General features: G+C 38.7%; 1 protein-coding gene across 2 annotated transcripts in view; it reads left to right on the plus strand.

Moving 5' to 3' along the window:
• IGDCC4 (immunoglobulin superfamily DCC subclass member 4) overlaps positions 1–24780 on the plus strand; it is a 149079-nt gene that overhangs the window by 78805 nt on the left and 45494 nt on the right. For both annotated transcript variants that reach the window (XM_053718539.1, XM_053718540.1), the window contains exons 3-11: positions 4037–4178; positions 5056–5189; positions 5294–5428; positions 14288–14443; positions 14690–15100; positions 15236–15394; positions 16175–16312; positions 20269–20439; positions 20823–21047. In XM_053718539.1, coding sequence (XP_053574514.1) covers positions 4037–4178; positions 5056–5189; positions 5294–5428; positions 14288–14443; positions 14690–15100; positions 15236–15394; positions 16175–16312; positions 20269–20439; positions 20823–21047 — 1671 coding nt within the window. The remainder of the gene's footprint in view (positions 1–4036; positions 4179–5055; positions 5190–5293; positions 5429–14287; positions 14444–14689; positions 15101–15235; positions 15395–16174; positions 16313–20268; positions 20440–20822; positions 21048–24780) is intronic.

Below are 24780 nucleotides of genomic sequence, written 5' to 3' on the forward strand. Positions count from 1 at the left end.
GTTTTGCGCAAGCGATATCGTCTTTTTCATTGTGCTGATATTGCAAGTTGAGTGAAATCGTGATTGCGCTAGTGCAATCGCCATTTACGCTTCAATCCTTACCTTGATCTCAGAGCTGTGGTTAACTGTTTTCCAAAACAAAAAAGTTGCACAAAACACTTAAACACTTTTACAGTTACACTCATATTAACACTGTCTAATAAAAATTATTTAAAAAAAATATTGCACAAAAAAGTTATATAGGCTCAAAAAGATATGAGGGTGTGTGAAAAAAGCAGGCAAATGGCTTTAACATTGAGACACATACATATACATTGCTTAAGATGTATATGTATGTACATATACTGTATATGTCTATATATGTGTACATATATATTAATGTATTTATATATGTATTTACAGTCATATATAAACATATAAAAACATTAATATATACACTGTATGTACACACACACACATACATATATATATATATATATATATATATATATATATATATATATATATATATATATGCATTAGAGCCCTTTGCCATTAAGTAGATGAAAACATGATAAAAAAAAATAAAGATTTTAACTATGTATTTAATGCGGGGATAGGCACAGACAAAGGCTGTGGCTGACATTTTCCAGTACAAGTACAGACCTTAGTGAAGGATACCAAGTTACATTTGAAATTAAAAACATTATTTTATAGTGTTTGGTGTTATTATACTGATGCAGAGATCACTGATTCTATAACCAACCCTCCTCTGGCTATACCCATGTGCCAGTGTCACTACTGTGTCATTATATAGTGACGGGTGTTATTATACTGCTGCAGATTCCACTGATCCTATAACCAGCCCTCCTCTGGCTATACCCATGTGCCATTGTCACTACTGTGACATTATAGAGTGCTGAGTGTTATTATACTGATGCAGATTCCACTGATCCTATAACCAGCCCTCCTCTGGCTATACCCATGTGCCAGTGTCACTACTTTGTCATTATATAGCGCTGGGTGTTATTATACTGATGCAGATTCCACTGATCCTATAACCAGCCCTCCTCTGGCTATACCAATGTGCCAGTGTCACTACTGTGTCATTATATAGTGCTGGGTGTTATTATACTGATGCAGATTCCACTGATCCTATAACCAGTCCTCCTCTGGCTATACCCATGTGCCAGTGTCACTACTGTGTCATTATATAGTGCTGGGTGTTATTATACTGATGCAGATTCCACTGATTCTATAACCAGCCCTCCTCTGGCTATACCCATGTGCCAGTGTCACTACTGGGACATTATATAGTGCTGGGTGTTATTATACTGATGCAGATTCCACTGATCCTATAACCAGTCCTCTTCTGGCTATACCCATGTGCCAGTGTCCCTACTGTGTCATTATATAGTGCTGGGTGTTATTATACTGATGCAGATTCCTCTGATCCTATAACCAGCCCTCCTCTGGCTATACCCATGTGCCAGTGTCACTACTGTGTCATTATATAGCGCTGGGTGTTATTATACTGATGCAGATTCCACTGATCCTATAACCAGCCATCCTCTGGCTATACCCATGTGCCAGTGTCACTACTGTGTCATTATATAGCGCTGGGTGTTATTATACTGATGCAGATTCCACTGATCCTATAACCAGCCCTCCTCTGGCTATACCCATGTGCCAGTGTCACTACTGTGACATTATACAGTGCTGGGTGTTATTATACTGATGCAGATTCCACTGATCCTATAACCAGCCCTCCTCTGGCTATACCAATGTGCCAGTGTCACTACTGTGTCATTATATAGTGCTGGGTGTTATTATACTGATGCAGATTCCACTGATCCTATAACCAGTCCTCCTCTGGCTATACCCATGTGCCAGTGTCACTACTGTGTCATTATATAGTGCTGGGTGTTATTATACTGATGCAGATTCCACTGATCCTATAACCAGCCCTCCTCTGGCTATACCCATGTGCCAGTGTCACTACTGTGACATATAGTGCTGGGTGTTATTATACTGATGCAGATTCCACTGATCCTATAACCAGTCCTCCTCTGGCTATACCCATGTGCCAGTGTCACTACTGTGTCATTATATAGTGCTGGGTGTTATTATACTGATGCAGATTCCACTGATCCTATAACCAGCCCTCCTCTGGCTATACCCATGTGCCAGTGTCACTACTGTGTCATTATATAGCGCTGGGTGTTATTATACTGATGCAGATTCCACTGATCCTATAACCAGCCCTCCTCTGGCTATACCCATGTGCCAGTGTCACTACTGTGACATTATACAGTGCTGGGTGTTATTATACTGATGCAGATACCACTGATTCTATAACCAGCCCTCCTCTGGCTATACCCATGTGCCAGTGTCACTACTGTGTCATTATATAGTGCTGGGTGTTATTATACTGATGCAGATACCACTGATTCTATAACCAGCCCTCCTCTGGCTATACCCATGAGCCAGTGTCACTACTGTGTCATTATATAGTGCTGGGTGTTATTATACTGATGCAGCTACCACTGATCCTATAACCAGCCCTCCTCTGGCTATAACCATGTGCCAGTGTCACTTCTGTGTCTTTGTATAGTGCTGGGTGTTATTATACTGATGCAGATACCACTGATTCTATAACCAGCCCTCCTCTGGCTATACCCATGTGCCAGTGTCACTACTGTGTCATTATATAGTGCTGGGTGTTATTATACTGATGCAGATACTACTGGTCCTATAACCAGCCCTCCTCTGGCTATACCCATGTGCCAGTGTCACTTCTGTGTCTTTGTATAGTGCTGGGTGTTATTATACTGATGCAGATACCACTGATCCTATAACCAGCCCTCCTCTGGCTATACCCATGTGCCAGTATCACTACTGTGTCATTATATAGCGCTGGGTGTTATTATTTTTTTTCTACTTTTTTTTCTCCATTGATTTCTATGGGGGAATACATGCACGTGAAAAACTAAGTTAGGTTTTTGCGCTATTCGGGTTAACGCTAGCACAAAATAATTTTTTGGGAACTTGTGATACGAACGCAACCCGACTAGCGCAAGCAGCTTAACTCTTGCGGAGTTTTCGCAATCGCGAAAAAAATAATAATACTGCTCCACTTGTAATCTAGCCCATATTGTTTTGATAGGTAAATAAAAAAAAACAAGGCTCTATTTCTGTTTAAATGGATAGATGGAAAAAATGCTAAAAATTCTCTGGTACTTTGGTCAAGTTTTTCTCTAAAATTCCCGGTCCTGAAGGGGTTAAGGGGAGAAAAAGTAAAAAAAAATTTTTAATTCTTTTTAATGATTGCTCGACCCCAAACTTTTCTTTCACCTAACTGAAAAAGCAACAATTAGCATGTGACTTTTGCTCTTAAAGCTGTGTAAACAGATACTGAAACTAACAGGAAATGAGTGTTGTTCACAACTGATGTCTAAGGATTTACTGCTTATTAATGCAGGATTGCTTGTATGTAACTGTGTGTTGAACACATCCAATGGCAACTGGCACATGTGTTTAACCACCAATTGCTGCTTCTAAACTTACCTAGGTATGCTTTTCAACAAAGGATACCAAGAGATGGAAGTAAATTTGCTACCATAAGTAATGGTCTATCTGAACCATGAGAGTTTAATTTTGCCCCTTTAATAAATAATAAAGATGTATTAAAGGGACACTCAACACTAAAATTGAATCCAAACCTCTAAGTTTCTGCCTGTTTCTAAGCCACTACAGACAGCCTCTTATCACATGCTTTTTTATTAGCTTTTCACAACAGGAGACTGCTAGTTCATGTGGACCATATAGATAACATTGTACTCAGGCCCGTGGGTTCTGCACAACACAGCTAAAATGCAAGTCAATAGATAATAAATAAAAAGTCATGTGATCAGGGGGCTGTCAGAAGAGGCTTAGATGCAAGGTAATCACAGAGGTAAAAAATATGTTAATATAACCATAAATATAACAATATAATAATAAGATAAATGATTACATTTAGTTATGAGGTGTGTGTATGTTTCTGTCAACCCCACAGATCTGCCTCCCTTTTATCAGCAACCTGATTCTCAGTCTGTAGTACAGAATAGCCTGGCAGTCTTTGAGTGTGGCATTAGTGGGTCACCGCCTCCTGAGATCACGTGGCAGAAAGACCGGGAACCTCTCCCTACCAACCCCAGGTGGGTAAATCAGCTGCACAATGGTTGTATATACTGAGTTGTCTCCTGCCAGTGATGTGAATACCTAATATTGGATTGGAAGGGGTGTTATTACATTGGGAAATAAGTAACTAAATGCATTATGGGAAGAGATGATTCTCTAGCTCCTATATGATTCTTTAGAGTCTATTTAAATTGCCTTTAAAGGGTCAGTAATCACCTTGAAATTACAATTAAGCATTTTATTTTACAATCTCAAAGTGATAACTCTCCCTTTTAACATAGACAGAATTGCAGAGAAATCAGTGATGCTTTGCATAAACCTTTTTATAAATGAAAGCTAACATTGGAAATTAAATTCTACTTTTCCATTTGAGTATTGCCAAATTATAAATGAATGTGTAAAATTCCGCTATGTATTTTGAAGTTGCTTCAATTCACTATTTTCCTTATCAAAACAGATTTTCTTCACAATGCAGATATGGAGAGTACACAATTACACACTCTTTTCTTTTTGCTCCTCCTGTTTGTTATATTTGTTATGGATTCATATGGGTAAATATCAGGGAAAAATAAATTCTCTTTTCAATCTAAAACTCAATTTATCTTAGTTGGCCCATGATGGACAACCAAGAATCAGTCATGGCCATGAATTGACAACATAGTAGATAGCAATGGCCACATGTGCAAAGGCATTGTGAGCTATTTCCTCTTCAACAAGGCTCTTGACAACCAAGAATCAGTCCTGCATTGGCTACATAGTGGCATGTGCAAAATCATGTTGTGAGGTATTTCCTCTCCAAAACTTTATCTTTTATTTTAATCACATAATTTATTTCTTGTTGTGTTTGGCTGAAAAAAATAACTGTGCTGGTTTCAACACACTCTCTATTTGAAGGTTCCTCACCCTACCGTATGGTATCCTACAAATTTCCAAGGTACAGGAGAAGGATTCAGGGTTGTACCGTTGTGTGGCGACAAACACACTCAGTACAAGATATAGCAACGAGGCAAAGTTGTCTGTTTTGCAAGGTATTCAACTTCTAGTTGTACAAGTCACAGAGTACTGTCTTTAATAAACTGTGAGTTTGATACCTGAACGCCTGAGTGGTTATACCAATTATTTTCCTTTTCAGGTTCAGAACCATTGGCAGATGATTTGATAATCACCAGAACACCACACAACCTGACAGTGGAAATAGGTCAAAAAGCATTAATGGAGTGCAAAGCGGAGGGAGATGTAGACCCACTGGTCTCCTGGATTCGACAAGGTAATCTGTCTTTCATGTAGTCTAAGATCCCATACACTAAGTGCATCTAGCTCACATCCTGATGATGCCAGAATCACTTAGGTAACATCACCACATACAATGTGTTACCTAGACACAAAATAAATATGTTAGAACAAGACTTATCCAGTATTTATTTATTTTAAAGAATAGAAAGGTGAAAATTAAAATGTTGCATGAGTGCCTTTTAGTTTTAAGTAGAAGCATTTTTGCAATATACTTCCAGTAGTAAAAATGCTTCAAACAAAAGTTATTAGTTTTTCAGCGGCATACACACATATGCTGTGAGGGTCCGTACAAGCATTCAGGGAACAAGTGGTGTCTGCAGGTCTTATGCTTTGTGTGTGTTTTTATGGAACAATGTGGATGTTTTGATTATTCATGTTCATATAATAAAATAAGATGTTTTTCTCAAGTTTGTGTAGTGTATATTATGCCTGTGATGATTTTATTTGTGTCATATAAGTCGCTGCTGATTCTGCGAAGTTGTGGTGTTTGAATACTAGTGCTTGGTCCCTCAATGCATATGTGCATATGCTGATGAAAAACAGTAATAATGTTTACTAGAAGCATTTTTGCTAATGGAAGTATATTGCAAAAATAATTTGATTTAAAATTTAAATGCACCCATGCACATTTCATTTTTTTACCTTTCTATCCCTTTAACCCCTTAATGACCGGACCATTTTTCAATTTTCTTACCCTTAATGACAATGGCTATTTTTAAATTTCTGCAGTGTTTGTGTTTAGCTGTAATTTTCCTCTTACTCATTTACTGTACCCACACATATTATATACCGTTTTTCTCGCCTTTCTAAAGATACCATTATTTTCATCATATCTTATAATTTACTATAAAAAAAAAATACAAAATATGAGGAAAAAATGGAAAAAAACACACTTTTTCTAACTTTGACCCCCAAAATCTGTTACATATCTACAACCACCAAAAAACACCCATTCTAAATAGTTTCTAAATTTTGTCCTGAGTTTAGAAATACCCAATGTTTACATGTTCTTTTTTTTTTTTTGCAAGTTATAGGGCAAAAAATACAAGTAGCACTTTGCTATTTCCAAACCCCTTTTTTTCAAAATTAGCACTAGTTACATTGGAACATTGATATCTTTCAGGAATCCCTGAATATCCCTTGACAAGTATATATTTTTATTTAGAAGACATTCCAAAGTATTGATCTAGGCCCATTTTAGTATATTTCATGCCACCATTTCACCGCCAAATGCGATCAAATAAAAAAAATTGTTGACTTTTTCACAAACTTTAGGATTCTCGCTGAATTTATTTACAAACATCTTGTGCAATTATGGCATAAATTGTTGTAAATGCTTCTCTGGGATCCCCTTTGTTCAGAAATAGCAGACATATATGGCTTTGGCGTTGCTTTTTGGTAATAATAAGGCCGTTAAATGCTGCTGCGCACCACACTTGTAATATGCCCAGCAGTTAAGGGGTTAATTAGGTAGCTTGTAGGGTTAATATTTATCTTTAGTGTAGAGATCAGCCTCCCACCTGACACATACCACCCCCTGATCCCCCCCTGACCTCCCTCAAACAGCACTCTTCCCTCCCCCACCTCACAATTGTCACCGCCATCTTAAGTACTGGCAGAAAGTCTGCCAGTACTGAAATAAAAATCATTTATTATTTTTTTTTTCTTCATACTGTCTGCAGTCTGCATCCCCCCTTACCCCACAACCTCCCTGATCCCCCCATACATCTCTCTAACCCCCCCCTCTACCTATTTGCCGCCATCTTGGGTACTGGCAGCTGTCTGCCAGTAGCCAATTTGCCCCCAAAAATAGTTTGTTTTTTTACTTTTTTAGATTAAAAATTTGTTTTCTGTAGTGTAGCTGGCCCCCCTTAAAACATCTACATCCCTCCCCTCCCAGATCACTTACTAAACAAGAAGATCCCCATGCATCTGCATTGATTATTTTTTTTTTTTTTTCATTTTGTACCTGTATATTTTGCGTGCAAAATCTCTGCATCGGTGGGTAAAATAAGGGATTGCAGTGATGCCTCAATATTGAGGCATCACTACAATCCCTTGTAAGCAGCTGGAAGCGATCATGATCGCTTCCAGCACTTCTAAGAACAGAGGACGTACCAGGTACGTCAATTGTCATTAAGGGAATGTTTTTCAATGACGTACCTGGTAAGTCCTCTGTCATTAAGGGGTTATATGAAGAATATCAGATTGTCTTAAATGTATTTCAGTCAAACCATGTATGATTACTTAAAGGGACAGTCTACACTAGAATTGTTATTGTTTTAAAAGATAGATAATCCCTTTTTTACCCATTCCCCAGTTTTGCACAACCAACACAGTTACATTAATATACTTTTTACATCTGTGATTACTTTGTATCTATGCATCTTCTGACAGCCCCCTGATTACATGACTTTTTATTTATTATATATTGACTTGCCAATTAGTGCTGTGTTGTGCAGACTCTTAAAGGGCCATAATACCTAAATGTTTAAACACTTGAAAGTGATGCAGCATAGCTGTAAAAAGCTGACTAGAAAATATCACCTGAAGATATTTTACCTCAAAAGTTCCTCCGTAGCCACATCCCATTGTAAAGGACTTCTAATCAGCAAATCAGTATGTCTATCCTGGGACAGCCAAAGGATTGAGCCTCGTGCACTCTCATGTTATTTCCCTATTCAGTGTAAGGAAGTTTACAATGAAATCTCATGAGAGTTAATTCAAATCTCATGAGATCACAGTAAAAGAGTTCATGACCTCAGCACTGCTGATGCTGATTGGTTGCTGTTCATTTCTTAAAAAAAAATTTTCCTGCAGCTGGGCTGCAGCTGAGTATAACTTTTGAGCTGAGGAGATTATGAGGTAAAATATCTTCCTTTTTTACATAGAGATGCTCAGGTAATATTTTCTTGTCAGCTTTTTACAGTTATACTGCATCAGTTTCAAGTGATTTAGCATATGAGTAGTACGAGCGTGAACACAATGTTATCTATATGGCTCACATGAACTAGCAGCCTCCTGTTGTGAAAAGCTAATAAAAAAGCATGTGATAAGAGGCTGTCTGTAGTGGTTTAGAAACAATTTACAAAAACTATTATGCATTAAACAATAATAATAAGAATATATCTCAATAGAGGCTCTGAAAGAGACCAAAGCTTCACCACATTAGTAATGTATGCAGTAAAAGATTGCTTGTTAATTGTAGTTGCTGAAATGCCCTTCTTGTGAAAGTTCAATATTGATTCAGTATCAAATTAGTACAGGATTTCATATACAGCAAACAATAGAAAGGTGAATGCTAATTAGTGGTCTTTGAAATGAGTCCCAATAATTTGGTTGATGAATATCAGTAGTTATCTTAATCCTTAGGCTGGGGGAAGTTGATCCGTGGTAGTAGCATATGTGTCCACAAGTTCAGTAGACAAGTAACAATAGTAAATCCCTTTTCCCCTCTGCTGGTCCAGTACGACTGGCGTAAGGTGATGAGATGGATAACTGCTGTGTGCGATCCTGGTCTGGCGAGTAAGCCCTCCAGTCTCGGCTGCAGGTAATCCACTGTAAAATGTCATGGTCCTTCGTTGTAGGTACTGGAAGCACTTCTGACGTCAGTCAGTAAAATGCCTACGATAGACTCCAGATCATGGGGTAAGGGATTGCTAAGAACAGGCTGCACCAATCAGCAAAGGAAAGGGCTGAAGGCTTCTTGTAGCAATAGTGGTATTCCCAACTGCTTAATCAATAGCAATATATTGGATGGCAAATTACTAGTTGGAAGCCAGAAAGTTTAAGTATTGCTCAGTTTATTTGGCCGTGCCAAACAAGTTCAAGGGTAGACAGTCAAAAACACCTGAGGCATTTTGTGCCTGAGCACATGCACCTCATCAGAGGCTCTCTTCTGGCTTCTGACTAGTCTTTTGTCTTATATTATATTGTTGTGGCGTAGAAACAGGCAGAAATTTAGAGGTTTAAATGTTATAACGTATATTAATATAACAATGTTAGTTGTGCAAAGCTGGGGAATGGGTAGTAAAGGCATTATCTATATTTTTAAACAATAACAATTTTAGTGTAGGCTGTCCCTTTAATTCCCATCCACAGTAAGGACCTCCTTTTGGAATACCAAGCCCCCTTTTTCAGCACAGCCTTGATCTCAGGTAGACTCTGTTTGAAATTCCATAGTGTAATTTCTTGGACTACTTCAGACACTGCTCCAGACTAACATAAAAGTGGATTGTATACAAAGCAACAAAATTTTTTTACATTAACCCCTTCAGGATGGATGGATCCATCAAAGTTTGTATCATAAACAAAAAAAAGGTATAATGAAGCACATGATCATCACTACGATCATGTGCTTCAAAAACAGAGCTGATTGGCTCCTGAGTCCTGGGGGACTGTCTGCATTTGTAGGCACTTCCCCCAGTCGATCAATCATCATCTGTACACAGAAGGGAGCAGGAAGCCGTAAAAGTTAGGACGATCCATGCTGTCCTAAGGACATTTAAAGCCCAGCGCTCTTAGGGTGGCATGGAATGTCCTAAGGGTGTTAAAGGGTTAAGGACAAAACTAGGGAAGGCTGTATTTAAACAAACACAAAACATTATGAAAACAGATTAAAAAAACTCACCATATGATATGGCAAACTAGCCAGAAATGCTGATGCATGCCTGGTGTGCACGTCATCAGTGATCACATCATTAACCCTCAACTTATACAAACAAAAACATGTATCAATGAGTCAATCAATCTTACATTCTTTTAAGGTGGAAAGGTGGATTAATGACCAATGTTTCTTTAAGGTGGTATGGGTAGTTAATACGTAAAGGGACATAAAACCCCTATTTATTTTTCATGATTGAGAAAGTGAACACAATTTTTTAAAAGTTTCCAATGTACTTCTATTATCACATTTGCTTTGTTCTCTTGTTATTCTTTATTGAAGAGATATCTAAATAGGCAGCGTGCACATGTATTTATACACAATCTTATTTATTATTGTTTTAAAAAAACATGAAAAAGTTTACGTTTGTGCACAACTGATACAGATGTGTTAATTCTGGATTATTTATATGGAAAAATATCTACTTTGTCATATTTATGTTATACAATTTGAGCACAGTGTTGTTTATTAATCGACAGAAACAAGACTTTTTTGGGTGCGACAAATGAAAAAATAGCTTCAACAATCCTTTAATGTATTTATCATACTTTTTTTTCCTCTCACTAATAGGAAAAGATAACATCAGTTTCTTTGCAAGGAATTATTTTGTTTGTAGTACAGTCTTATCTTCATAAAACAAAATTAATAAAAATATAAAACAAAAGAGCATTTCTTCAGATTAATTTATACCATGACAATCAGCTGGTAGAAAATCTGCCACATTTTTCTTTTTATGTTAACAGTTTTGATAGGTTCAAAAATCTCCTGCTGTAAAATGTAAGATCTTATAATCTAAATCCCATGAGTGTATTTTTTTTTAAGGAACATAGCTATTAACAGTGCTAACAGCCCTTATTTAGGGCTAAATTACGAGTGGCACGCTAACTGTGGCACACTAACTGTTACATGCGAGTGAAAAGGGATTTATTGTGGTCTTCGCGAGCTTCAGAAGTAGTGTGCATATTACAAGTTGAAAGTAAAAGCGTTCGCTTGAGTATAATTGAATTTAACGTGTATCGGGATAGAGCAACTTAAGAGCTCTGGTTAACTGTTACATTTATAACACTGTCTAATAAAAGTTATTAAAAAAATATGATGCATTAAAAAGTTATAAGGGCTCAAAGATGTGAATTCTCAGGTGTTAAAAAAAGGCCTACAAAGGGCTTTAACATAGAGATACATAGATACACATGTCATGTATGTGTATACAGTTGTGCTCATAAGTTTACATACCCTGGCAGAATTTGTGATTTCTTGGCGATTTTTCAGAGAATGTGCTGCACTGACGATTCTGGATTCTGAGTCATGGGGAAAGCAAAAGAATTGTCAAAGGATCTGCGGGAAAAGGTAGTTGAACTGTATAAAACAGGAAAGGGATATAAAAAGATATCCAAGGAAGCCCGATTGAGTGGCATTGTATTTATATTTTAGACTTAGGTTTAGGGGTTAATAAATTTAATATAGTGGCGGCGACGTTGGGGGCGGCAGATTAGGGGTTAATAAATGTAGGTAGGTGGCGGCGATGTAGGGAGGGCAGATTAGGGGTTAATAAGTATAATGTAGGTGGCGGCGGTGTAGGGGGGGCAGATTAGGGGTTAATAAGTATAATGTAGGTGGCGGCGGTGTAGGGGGAGCAGATTAGGGGTTAATAAGTATAATGTAGGTGGCGGCAGTGTAGGGGCGGCAGATTAGGGGTGTTTAGACTCGGGGTACATGTTAGGGTGTTAGGTGTAAACATTACCATAGAAATCAATGGAATATCGGGCAGCAGCGAACATGAGCTTTCGCTGCTTCAGACTCCCATTGATTCCTATGGCATTCGCCACCTTGAGGGCGACGGATTGAAAACCAGGTACCTGGGCCGGAATAGTGGCGAGCATACCTGGTAGAAATTTGATAACTAGCAAAAGTAGTCAGATTGTGCCGAATTTGCATTCGGAACATCTGTAGTGACGTAAGCATCGATCTGTGTCGGACTGAGTCCGGCGGATAGTATGTTACGTCACAAAATTCTACTTTTGCCGGTCTGTAGGGTTTGATAACAAATACGCTGCGGAATTCCAGCGTATTTGCAGTTGACGGCTTGATAAGTAGATGCCGTGGTCTCCATTACTTTATAGAAATTAAAACTTTTACACGTATTTCCTTTATATTTTAACAATTAAAATAATTTAAAAATGTTGTAGGTCATTCTAAGGTTAATGTTTGGGTTGATACATAATATATCAACATCGTGTCTACTCTTTAATGTCCCTTTTATTTAACTTTACTAAGGGAAATTCCAGCCAAAATGTAATTGTACATTAGAAGTTTTTAATTTTGAATGGAGGAACTTTCACATGTATTCTAGTAAAAGTTTTCACTCTTTAAGAGCTTTTACTAAGCAAGGGCATGTGGAGCATATCTCAATATGCTCTATGCACCAGCATTTTACGTAGCACAGTGGTGCCTTGAATCACAATGAATGCTGAGCAAGCATGCTATTTATAATACTGGTGGACAGAGAATATCTAGAATTAAAGCTATATATTTTGAATTGAATGTGAAATTAATTGCAAGTTTGTGCACTACTGATCCATGGTGTGGAGTCTCACTTGCTGATAATGTAAACTTCCAAAGCTCTTCTACTGGACATTAACATGCCTTACAAGCAATAAATAAATCAATTCATTTTTAAAGCATGGGAACAACCATTTTATAAAAAAAATCAGAGACATTTTAAAATGCCCTTTCTTTCATTCAACCAGAAAAACTTTCACAAACTATTCAATACTATTTAACCCCCCCTCTGCCGTGAGCACCTCTGCATAAAAAAACATACAACATAGTCCCCTACTGCATTGCACACACCACAGCGAGTATGATCTGTTTTTAATGCCTTCCACCCTAACTACCCCTCATCCCACTGTCAGCCTAAACCACACCAGACCCCCAGCGCTAAACCCTCCGGACATTCAAGTATCTAAACAGCTCATGAAGATGATCTGTTCACAAGCCCAATATAATTCTTCTTCTAGCCACAGCAACAATGGTGCCTTATGCTCCCCATTTATAAGATGTCAGTCTAAACCTGGTTTATTTTATGTAGAGTTTTTTTTTTTTTTAAAGATTTCAGATTAGTTAAGTAATAAACCAGTCAGAATTTACCACTCTAATTCTTGGTTATTTACTTGATCCCATTTCCCCAGAAAGCTAAAATAAAAGGCAATACAACCTGGATTCATTTTTACCACAGCAGAGTGTGTCAGCTTACATGAATTCTTATCCTGATTACGTGCTATTTACAAGGAGAAAATATGTAATCTTTTCAGATTCCATGTTACTATCATAATAATTATGTTACTTTCATTATTCCATTCTATGGGGCATATTTATCAAGCTCCAATTGGAGCTTGATGCCCCGTGTTTCTGGCGAGCCTGCAGGCTCGCCAGAAACAGCAGTTATGAAGCAGCGGTCACAAAGACCGCTGCTCCATAACCTGTCCGCCTGCTCAGAGCAGGCGGACAGACATCGCCGGAAATCAACCCGATCGAGTACGATCGGATTGATTGACACCCCCCTGCTGGGGGCCTATTGGCCGCGAGTCTGAAGGGGGCGTATTGCTCGCCGTATTCAGCGAGGTCTGGCGGACCTGATCCGCAGTGTCGGATCAGGTCCACCAGACCTTAATAACTAGAGGCCTGTGGGTCTATACCAGTTTTTCTCAACGCCAGTCCTAAGTCCTAACAAGCAATATTTTCATTATAACTAGAGCGCAGGGGAAATAATCAGCTGATCAGCAACCATGGTTACTTACTAACCTGCTCTCACCCATCAGTGGATTATTTCACCTGTGCTCTAGTTGAGATATCATGAACATCTGGCTTTAAGGACTGGATTTGAGAAACATTGGTCTATACAACCCTGAACATATAGGCACTTTATACTAAAAACAAACAAAATAAAGTGTATGTTAATTAAAATAGCTTGGGTCAGGTGGTTGGAGACATCTGCTCATCCCTTTACTCTTAACCCATGGAGGCCTGTAGAAGTGATAGAAATATGTAAAATGAAATAACAACACATTTAAAATTTCACAGGAAATGATATCAATTTGTAAACGGAGATGCATGGGAATTATTTAAATATATAAATATATTACAGAAATTAATGCAACTTTCTCCTTGCAGATGGAAAACCGATCTCCTCTGACATTACGCTTTTGGGGGAGGCCAATCTCCTGATTCCACAAGCTCAGCCGTATCATGCTGGGATATATGTATGCCGAGCTAACAAGCCACTTAGCCGCCATTTTGTCACAGCTTCTGCACATCTGCGTGTTCTAGGTAGGTTCCTTTGTGTTTTAAGTGCTTCCCTTTACTGTATATTACCACTTGCTATACTCAGACTACCTATGCATAAACCATGTAGGTTCTCTGAACACCATTATGGATATTTTGAAGTAGTTATTTATACTGCTGGTCCAATTAAAGTTTGTTTTCATACTTTGTAATCTATTGCTTTATTTGATAGTTATAAAACAAACGTAAGTCACACAATGTCCTTTTCTTTTTTTTCTATTCTTATTTCAGCCCACCCAGTTATTGCTCATCCCCCAGAAACCATTACACGTGCTCGTGCTGGCACTGCTCGTTTTGTGTGCAGAGCAGAGGGGGATCCAGAGCCATCAATTTCGTGGTTAAAGAATGGACATATACTATCCTCCAATGGACGAGTCAGGATTCAAACAAAGGGTAGCCTGGTGATCACACAGATAGCCTTGGAAGATGCTGGGTATTATCAATGTGTGGCAGAGAATGACTTGGGCAGCTCCTGTGCCATTGCTAAGCTGTATGTGACAGTGCAAGATGGTCTGCCTGGCCCACCACAAGCTGTGCGGGCTCAGGCAGTGTCCGGCAAAATGGTGACTGTGAACTGGGAGCAACCTGAGAGCAATTGGGAGCGGGTTATTGGGTTTTCTCTGCACTACACCAAAAATGGAGGTATGTCCATTGACTAAGCATTGAAGATGACTACCAAAAGCTACTCTGTATAATTTTCTGTGTGTAATATTCACATATTATTATTATGCATGCTATAATGTACTTAGGTATATCTTTCTATCTACAAATACTCAGATAACATGGAATACCAGTTTGCGGTGAATAATGATACGACAGAACTTCACGTAAAAGATCTAGAGCCTGGGACCAGCTATACTTTCTACGTTGTGGCTTATTCTCAGCAAGGTGCCAGTCGTACCTCACAGCCAGTAGAGGTTAAAACATGGGATGAAGGTAAATGTACAGATATGAACATATCATGGACATAAGATGGAGACCATGGGAGAGTGTTTGAGGGAAGGGAGCAATAAACAAATGCTGCATACACTTTATATAGATAGTATTGGCAAATTAATGTTGCCTTATAAGAAGTTGGGTAACTAGGCATGCTTACTGTAATAATGGTTATTTATTGCGCGCCCGCAAATGGGCGAATTTTCCCATTTACGGGTGTGCAATAAATTAGCACACCACTTGTAATCTAGCCCAAAATCTTTTATACTTTTAAAGGAAATTCTAGGGCTGCATGGAGAGCACACCAGTCCTTTAGATATGCATGTCATAGGGTAGGGTCCCAGCTCAGAGCTCATTCTCACTTGCTCTTTAAAGCTATCATCTGTTAAATGGCCTTACTCTATGGACAGTATACGTCATTAGAGAACACCTTCATTTTTGTCATGCTAACCTCTTAGAGCAGTGAAGTATAAGGATACACTCAGTGAATGACAAATAAGTAATTTGTTGGATGGAAAGTTTACCGAATGTTAATATTGCTCATGCGTTTTATATCTCTATAATATATAGTCTCAGCTGAAGCTTACAGTGCACAATATATATTCCTAGGTCTATCAAAATGCTTAATTTCAGCTCCTGTTTTCATAGCTCATTTTAAATCCACCTGTTTGTTCATTATATCTTCACAGTCATAGGTTGATATACACATTCAGGTAGGATACAAAAAAGTTGTGAATAGTTAGAGAGCATAGTGAGTATTAATGTGTCTTTGTCTATTAGTACCGGCTGCTGCACCCATCCTGTCCCTGAGTAGCGAGTCTGCATCTGATCTCCACATCAAGTGGCATCCACTTCCACCCGAGCTGAGCAATGGCAATATTATTGAATATCGCATTGAGTACGCTGCTCAGATGGGCGGTACGTATCTGTTACTCATTATTTCATGACATTCCTTATGAAATACTAATTTATGTATTTAACGCTGTCCCTTCAACACTCATGGATTAAATCTGACTCCTTGGATAATGATTTTGCCTATGAAAGAAATTGTATGTTTTCAAACATATTTTACTGTATTATTTTGCCTAATGTTAATATTATTCATTAAAGGGACAGTCTAGTCAAAATTAAACTTTCATGATTCATATAGGGCATGCAATTTATCCAACTTTCCAATTCACTTTTATCAGCAAATTTGCTTTGTTTTCTTAGTATTCTTAGTTGAAAACTAAACCTAGGTAGGGTCATATGCTAATTTCTAAGCCCTTAAAGGCCACATCTTATCTCAATGCATTTGATAGTTTGTTCATGAGTTCCATATAGATGACATTGTGCTAACGCCCATGGAGTTACCTATGCGAGGGCACTGATTGGTTAAAATGCAAGTCTATCAAAATAACTGAAATAAGGGGGAAGTCTGCAGAGGCTTAGATACAAGGTAATCACAGAGGTAAAAAGTATATTGATATACCATTTTGGCTGTGCAAAACTGGGAAATGGGTAACAAAGGGATTATCTTTCTATTTACACAATTCAAATTCTAGAGTAGACTGTCCCTTTAAAACTGAATACAAAGTTGGAATGCCTTTGAGGATGTAGTTGCTGTAATCAAGGAGAGATGATGATAAAGTAAATGGATTATAATCGATGACTGAGTGTGTGGGTCAAATAAAATATCTGACCCCAAACATTAGTTTTGAGGGGTTGAAGATATAGTGGATAGACAGTGGATAGAAATATGATATATAAGCCATCCAATACGTTTTGAGAAGAGAGGGAGTATATAGAGAGAATCGCAATTGTAGAGGGGATCTGAGTCAAATAAAGGTCAAGTTTGGTGTGACTATGGATGATGGGAAGTGTCTGTTTTAAGGAAGAGTTTGAATGTATTCATGATGACCCATTTATTCTCTTTGGATGATATATTCAGGATTTTTTTTCTAGGCACTGCTAACTCTAGTGCAGCAAATAATCAGTTATAGTGTTTTGTAACATCCCCGATTAAGCAGACATTTGTTTGTGATTGAATCTACTACTTTAATGCTGTAGTTTGGCTCATTATCCACTTTTCCTTATTGCTTAGATGGAGCTTTGTCAATAAATTTGGATTTTTTTTGTTAAATTGTGGGTGTCTTTGTTGCAGTCTAGTTATTATTGAAATCTATTTCATCGTGTGCATTAGTTTGAATATCTCCTGATGTTACAGAAAGTCCTACCACTAAAAGAAATATAATATAATATACAAATTACTTTCTCTGTTTCATTTATATCTGAGTGGAAGGTAGTTTTAATTTAACTTTATTTTGTTATCTATTGCGTACATTTTCAGGGTAAGTGAACTATTTTTACTACAATTTGTTTTTGTTTTAAAACTTTAGGGTTAATCACAACCCCTTAGAATAACTTATCTAATCATTTAGCTACAACAATCTCCATAGACTTTAATGGTGATTTTCTACCATTAAAGAAGGGAGGTGCTCCAGGTGTTTGTGAGAAAGGTGCTCAGACTGATTGATGTCTTTGAAGAATGGGTAGTGGCACAAGCACACCCTATGGGAGTTAGTCGCAGGCCTACCACAGGTGTCGCAGGGCAACAGTCCCTAGCCTCCTCCTGTAGGTTTTACGATGTACTCTATATATTTAGATCCTTGCTTGTGGTGCATTTATAAACTATGACTGGGCTTTACATGGCTTGTTAGCCTGTTGGACAGAATAAGTAGTAGCTAAAGTTTGCATCCTAGGTATGGTCATCATCTCCACTGATATAAGAGAAGTCAAGATGCTTTAGTCTTGTCCTAGGAGGGCCTGTCTAGGGCTGTATGTTCCCTCATATATAAGTTGTTTTGGAGCTATGGGTCAGATTATTGTATATTATTTATTTAGGAAAATATTTGTTTGCATATATGTTTTCTGAAAATGTACCAGAATTAGATATAATGGTCTTTACAAATACTTTGCCAGACACAAGGATCATCTTATGTCTGCAAAAGCTGCACTGGCATGTGTCTTTTATCTAGATCTGCTTTCTCATGTGATCCAAAAGAAAGAGCAATATAAGTAGATGCTATTTTATTTGGTTCTAGCTTGGTCAAGAATGACCTGATTCTTGGATCTGTTTCTTCTGAGAGAACAGATATACTGTCTCCTTTGTGCTTAGTATCTGTTTCGTTGCTTTTACTTGAAAGTGCATGTATTGACCACTTGGTTACTGAATCCTTGATTCTTGAGTTTAAGAGTTTTTCTGAGAAGAGAGTGTGTTCCAGTCTTGCCATTAATTGCACCTGAAAACTAATTTCTCAACATGGAGATAATTTCCCAACAAGAAAATCAATATTCCTTCCCACTGAACTCAAGTCACTGACTACATTAAGATCTTTCATACACCTCAGCAATATTTCTTGCATTAACATCAAAACAGATTTGTTCTGGAAAATATTGTAAAACTAATTAACCACCCTGTGTTAGTATTAAGCTTTGATAGTTATAAATGTTGTGTCATTTTCACCACAGCATTAATCACCCACCTCACCACAATATTTCTGGAAAATAATCAACACCCCATGGCTGGAATATCAGCACTGCAACAACCCTATTAACACATTAGCTCTCTATGAACTGGAATATTCTCACTGGAAACAGCTCACAGTCACCTAGATTACAAGTTTTGCGTTCGTGTTTTAATGCTGAAAAAATGGCCATTTGAGCATTAAAACAGCAACGCAGCCTTGTGGGTATAGCTATACCGCAGGCATTTTAGCCTGTAACACAACGTCAGTCCCGCACTCAAAAAAATGACGTTTTTGCATGGGATTTCCATAGTGCTGCCATTACAAGTTTACAAGGCTAAAATGCTTGTGTTACAGCCTATACCAACACAATCTGTTCCGCAATCTGAGAGCAGCATGAGTTTTGCGCAACAAAACTGTTACACAAAACTTATAACTAAAGTGTTACAAAGTACACTAACACCCATAAACTACCTATTAACCCCTAAACCGAGGCCCTTCTGCATCGCAGCCTATACCAACACATATTAACCCCTAATCTGCCGCTCCCAACATTGCCGCCACTAATAAAATTTATTAACCCCTATTCCGCCGCTGCCCGACATCAACACTATAATAAGTTTATTAACCCCTATTCCCCGCACCCCAACATCGCCCACACTGTAATAAAGATATTAACCCCTATTCCACCGCCCCCTGACATCACTGCCACTAAATAAAGTTATTAAACCCTAAACCTCTGGCCACCCACATCACTGCCACTAAATAAACCTATTAACCCCTAAACCGACAGCCCCCCACATCGCCAAAAAATAAATTAAACTATTAACCCCTAAACCTAACAACCACCTAACTTTAAATTAAAATTACAAGATCCCTATCTTAAAATAAATAAAAACTTACCTGGGAAATTAAAAAATCTATGTTTAAACTATTATACTAAAATTAAAATAACTATCAATTAATTAAATAATTAAATCTACAATTACAAAAAATAAAAAAATACTAAATTACAAAAAATAACAAACACTAAATTACAAAAAATAACAAACAAAATAAATACAATTACACCAAATCTAATAGCCCTATAAAAATAAAAAAGCCCCCCATAATAAAAAAAAAAACCCCAGCCTACAATAAACTACCAATAGCCCTTAAAAGGGCTTTTTGTAGGGCATTGCCCTAAAGAAATCAGTAAAACCCAACACCCAACCAACCCCCCAAAATAAAAAACCTACCTCTGAAAAAAAACCTAAGCTACACATTGCCCTGAAAAGGGCATTTGTATAGGGTTCTCAGATTAAAAAAATAAACTCTTTGCCCTCCCTAGTTTCATCATATTTCTGATATTTCCTCTGTTTTTCTCAGGTGTGATTTACACTGTGGAGATTGGAGGAAATGAAACGCAGGTTATTCTCTCATCTCTGCTGCCCAGCATGATATACAAGGCGAGGATCTCTGCCAGCACCACAGCAGGTTACGGAGCATTTTCAGACTGGGTCCAACACCGCACTCTTGACAAAGACAACCAAACACAAGGTGCCAAATCGTTGAGTATTCAGTAGGGCATAGTCATGTGTGTGACTCAGTTTCTGTTAATTTCCATTAAGTCTTGTTTTATAACTGAACAAACCTGCCATAGACTGTTGGAGTGCAACTCCTGCAAGAATTTGTGCAAAAATACAATTTTCTAATGTATTAGAGTTTTTTATTATTGCATTATAATATTCCTTTAAATCTATTTGTTTTTCATGAATAATATGACACACCTTCCTCTCTTTCATTCTTATGCAATTGCCCTTATCTCATCTTTACCTCAATTTATTGTAATTGTGGTATAGGTGATTAAAGAGTGGAGACATTTTGCCAATTAGACAATCCTTTCTATTAATCACTATTTTCTATTTCCTCTCTCTGCACAGTAACCTTATCTCCAATCCAACTGAAGGTCAGTGCCCGCACAGACTCCCTTTCTCTCAGTTGGCAACTGCCCCCAAGTGAGCTCCCCTCTGGGTTCAGATTGTTTTACCGTACAGCATGTCCTGCCACAATTATGGCTGTCTCCTGTCCGCAAAGAGGTGACAACTGGGATGTAGGACCCATCAAATTAAAAAAGAAACGCAGGCAATATGAGATAACTCACTTAGGTGAGTAAAAATGTTACAATTATCTCTTACTGATCGGAAACTCAAAGCAAGAAGTCCAGTCCTTTGTCTTATGATTATTAATAGAAATTATTTATTTTATTTATTTATTTATAAAATATTTTACCAGGAAGGATACATTGAGATTTCTCTCGTTTTCAAGTATGTCCTGGGTCCACAAAACATTGCATTGATACAATAGGTTACAATAAAATACAAAAACAATTTCTCCAACATAGGTGTGTCCGGTCCACGGCGTCATCCTTACTTGTGGGATATTCTCTTCCCCAACAGGAAATGGCAAAGAGCCCAGCAAAGCTGGTCACATGATCCCTCCTAGGCTCCGCCTACCCCAGTCATTCTCTTTGCCGTTGTACAGTCAACATCTCCACGGAGATGGCTTAGAGTTTTTTAGTGTTTAACTGTAGTTTTTATTATTCAATCAAGAGTTTGTTATTTTAAAATAGTGCTGGTATGTACTATTTACTCTGAAACAGAAAAGAGATGAAGATTTCTGTTTGTAAGAGGAAAATGATTTTAGCAACCGTTACTAAAATCCATGGCTGTTCCACACAGGACTGTTGAGAGGAATTAACTTCAGTTGGGGGAACAGTGAGCAGTCTTTTGCTGCTTGAGGTATGACACATTCTAACAAGACGATGTAATGCTGGAAGCTGTCATTTTCCCTATGGGATCCGGTAAGCCATGTTTATTCAGAAAGTAAATAAGGGCTTCACAAGGGCTTATTAAGACTGTAGACTTTTTCTGGGCTAAATCGATTCATATATTACACATATTTAGCCTTGAGGAATCATTTAATCTGGGTATTTTGGTAAAATAATATCGGCAGGCACTGTTTTAGACACCTTATTCTTTAGGGGCTTTCCCTAATCATAGGCAGAGCCTCATTTTCGCGCCGGTATTGCGCACTTGTTTTTGAGAGGCATGACATGCAGTCGCATGTGTGAGGAGCTCTGATACATAGAAAAGACTTTCTGAAGGCATCATTTGGTATCGTATTCCCCTTTGGGCTTGGTTGGGTCTCAGCAAAGCAGATACCAGGGACTGTAAAGGGGTTAAAGTTAAAAACGGCTCCGGTTCCGTTATTTTAAGGGTTAAAGCTTCCAAATTTGGTGTGCAATACTTTTAAGGCTTTAAGACACTGTGGTGAAATTTTGGTGAATTTTGAACAATTCCTTCATACTTTTTCGCAATTGCAGTAATAAAGTGTGTTCAGTTTAAAATTTAAAGTGACAGTAACGGTTTTATTTTAAAACGTTTTTTGTACTTTGTTATCAAGTTTATGCCTGTTTAACATGTCTGAACTACCAGATAGACTGTGTTCTGAATGTGGGGAAGCCAGGGTTCCTTCTCATTTAAATAAATGTGATTTATGTGACACTGAAAATGATGCCCAAGATGATTCCTCAAGTGAGGGGAGTAAGCATGGTACTGCATCATTCCCTCCTTCGTCTACACGAGTCTTGCCCACTCAGGAGGCCCCTAGTACATCTAGCGCGCCAATACTCCTTACTATGCAACAATTAACGGCTGTAATGGATAATTCTATCAAAAACATTTTAGCCAAAATGCCCACTTATCAGCGTAAGCGCGACTGCTCTGTTTTAGATACTGAAGAGCATGAGGACGCTGATGATAATGGTTCTGAAATGCCCCTACACCAGTCTGAGGGGGCCAGGGAGGTTTTGTCTGAGGGAGAAATTTCAGATTCAGGGAAAATTTCTCAACAAGCTGAACCCGATGTGATTACATTTAAATTTAAGTTGGAACATCTCCGCGCTCTGCTTAAGGAGGTATTATCCACTCTGGATGATTGTGAGAATTTGATCATCCCAGAGAAACTATGTAAAATGGACAAGTTCCTAGAGGTCCCGGGGCTCCCAGAAGCTTTTCCTATACCCAAGCGGGTGGCGGACATTGTAAATAAAGAATGGGAAAGGCCCGGTATACCTTTCGTCCTCCCCCCATATTTAAAAAATTGTTTCCTATGGTCGACCCCAGAAAGGACTTATGGCAGACAGTCCCCAAGGTCGAGGGAGCGGTTTCTACTTTAAACAAACGCACCACTATACCCATAGAAGATAGTTGTGCTTTCAAAGATCCTATGGATAAAAAATTAGAAGGTTTGCTTAAAAAGATGTTTGTTCAGCAAGGTTACCTTCTACAACCAATTTCATGCATTGTCCCTGTCACTACAGCCGCGTGTTTCTGGTTCGATGAACTAGTTAAGGCGATCGATAGTGATTCTCCTCCTTATGAGGAGATTATGGACAGAATCCGTGCTCTCAAATTGGCTAATTCTTTCACCCTAGACGCCACTTTGCAATTGGCTAGGTTAGCGGCGAAAAATTCTGGGTTTGCTATTGTGGCGCGCAGAGCGCTTTGGTTGAAATCTTGGTCAGCGGATGCGTCTTCCAAGAACAAACTACTTAACATTCCTTTCAAGGGGAAAACGCTGTTTGGCCCTGACTTGAAAGAGATTATCTCTGATATCACTGGGGGTAAGGGCCACGCCCTTCCTCAGGATAGGTCTTTCAAGGCCAAAAATAAACCTAATTTTCGTCCCTTTCGTAGAAACGGACCAGCCCCAAGTGCTACGTCCTCTAAGCAAGAGGGTAATACTCCTCAAGCCAAGCCAGCCTGGAGACCAATGCAAGGCTGGAACAAGGGAAAGCAGGCCAAGAAACCTGCCACTGCTACCAAGACAGCATGAAATGTTGGCCCCCCGATCCGGGACCGGATCTGGTGGGGGGCAGACTCTCTCTCTTCGCTCAGGCTTGGGCAAGAGATGTTCTGGATCCTTGGGCACTAGAAATAGTCTCCCAAGGTTATCTTCTGGAATTCAAGGGGCTTCCCCCAAGGGGGAGGTTCCACAGGTCTCAATTGTCTTCAGACCACATAAAAAGACAGGCATTCTTACATTGTGTAGAAGACCTGCTAAAAATGGGAGTGATTCATCCTGTTCCATTAGGAGAACAAGGGATGGGGTTCTACTCCAATCTGTTCATAGTTCCCAAAAAAGAGGGAACGTTCAGACCAATCTTAGATCTCAAGATCTTAAACAAGTTTCTCAAGGTTCCATCGTTCAAGATGGAAACCATTCGAACAATTCTTCCTTCCATCCAGGAAGGTCAATTCATGACCACGGTGGATTTAAAGGATTTTCACAAAGGTACTAGGGTCCCTTCTAGCGGTGCTAAGACCAAGGGGCATTGCAGTAGTACCTTACTTGGACGACATTCTGATTCAAGCGTCGTCCCTTCCTCAAGCAAAGGCTCACACGGACATAGTCCTGGCCTTTCTCAGATCTCACGGATGGAAAGTGAACGTGGAAAAGAGTTCTCTATCTCCGTCGACAAGGGTTCCCTTCTTGGGAACAATAATAAACTCCTTAGAAATGAGGATTTTTCTGACAGAGGCCAGAAAAACAAAACTTCTAAACTCTTGTCGGACACTTCATTCCGTTCCTCTTCCTTCCATAGCGCAGTGCATGGAAGTAATAGGTTTGATGGTAGCGGCAATGGACATAGTTCCTTTTGCGCGCATTCATCTAAGACCATTACAACTGTGCATGCTCAGTCAGTGGAATGGGGACTATACAGACTTGTCTCCGAAGATACAAGTAAATCAGAGGTCCAGAGACTCACTCCGTTGGTGGCTGTCCCTGGACAACCTGTCACAAGGGATGACCTTCCGCAGACCAGAGTGGGTCATT

This window comes from Bombina bombina, chromosome 6 (assembly GCF_027579735.1).
Source record: "Bombina bombina isolate aBomBom1 chromosome 6, aBomBom1.pri, whole genome shotgun sequence".
Taxonomy (NCBI): domain Eukaryota; kingdom Metazoa; phylum Chordata; class Amphibia; order Anura; family Bombinatoridae; genus Bombina; species Bombina bombina.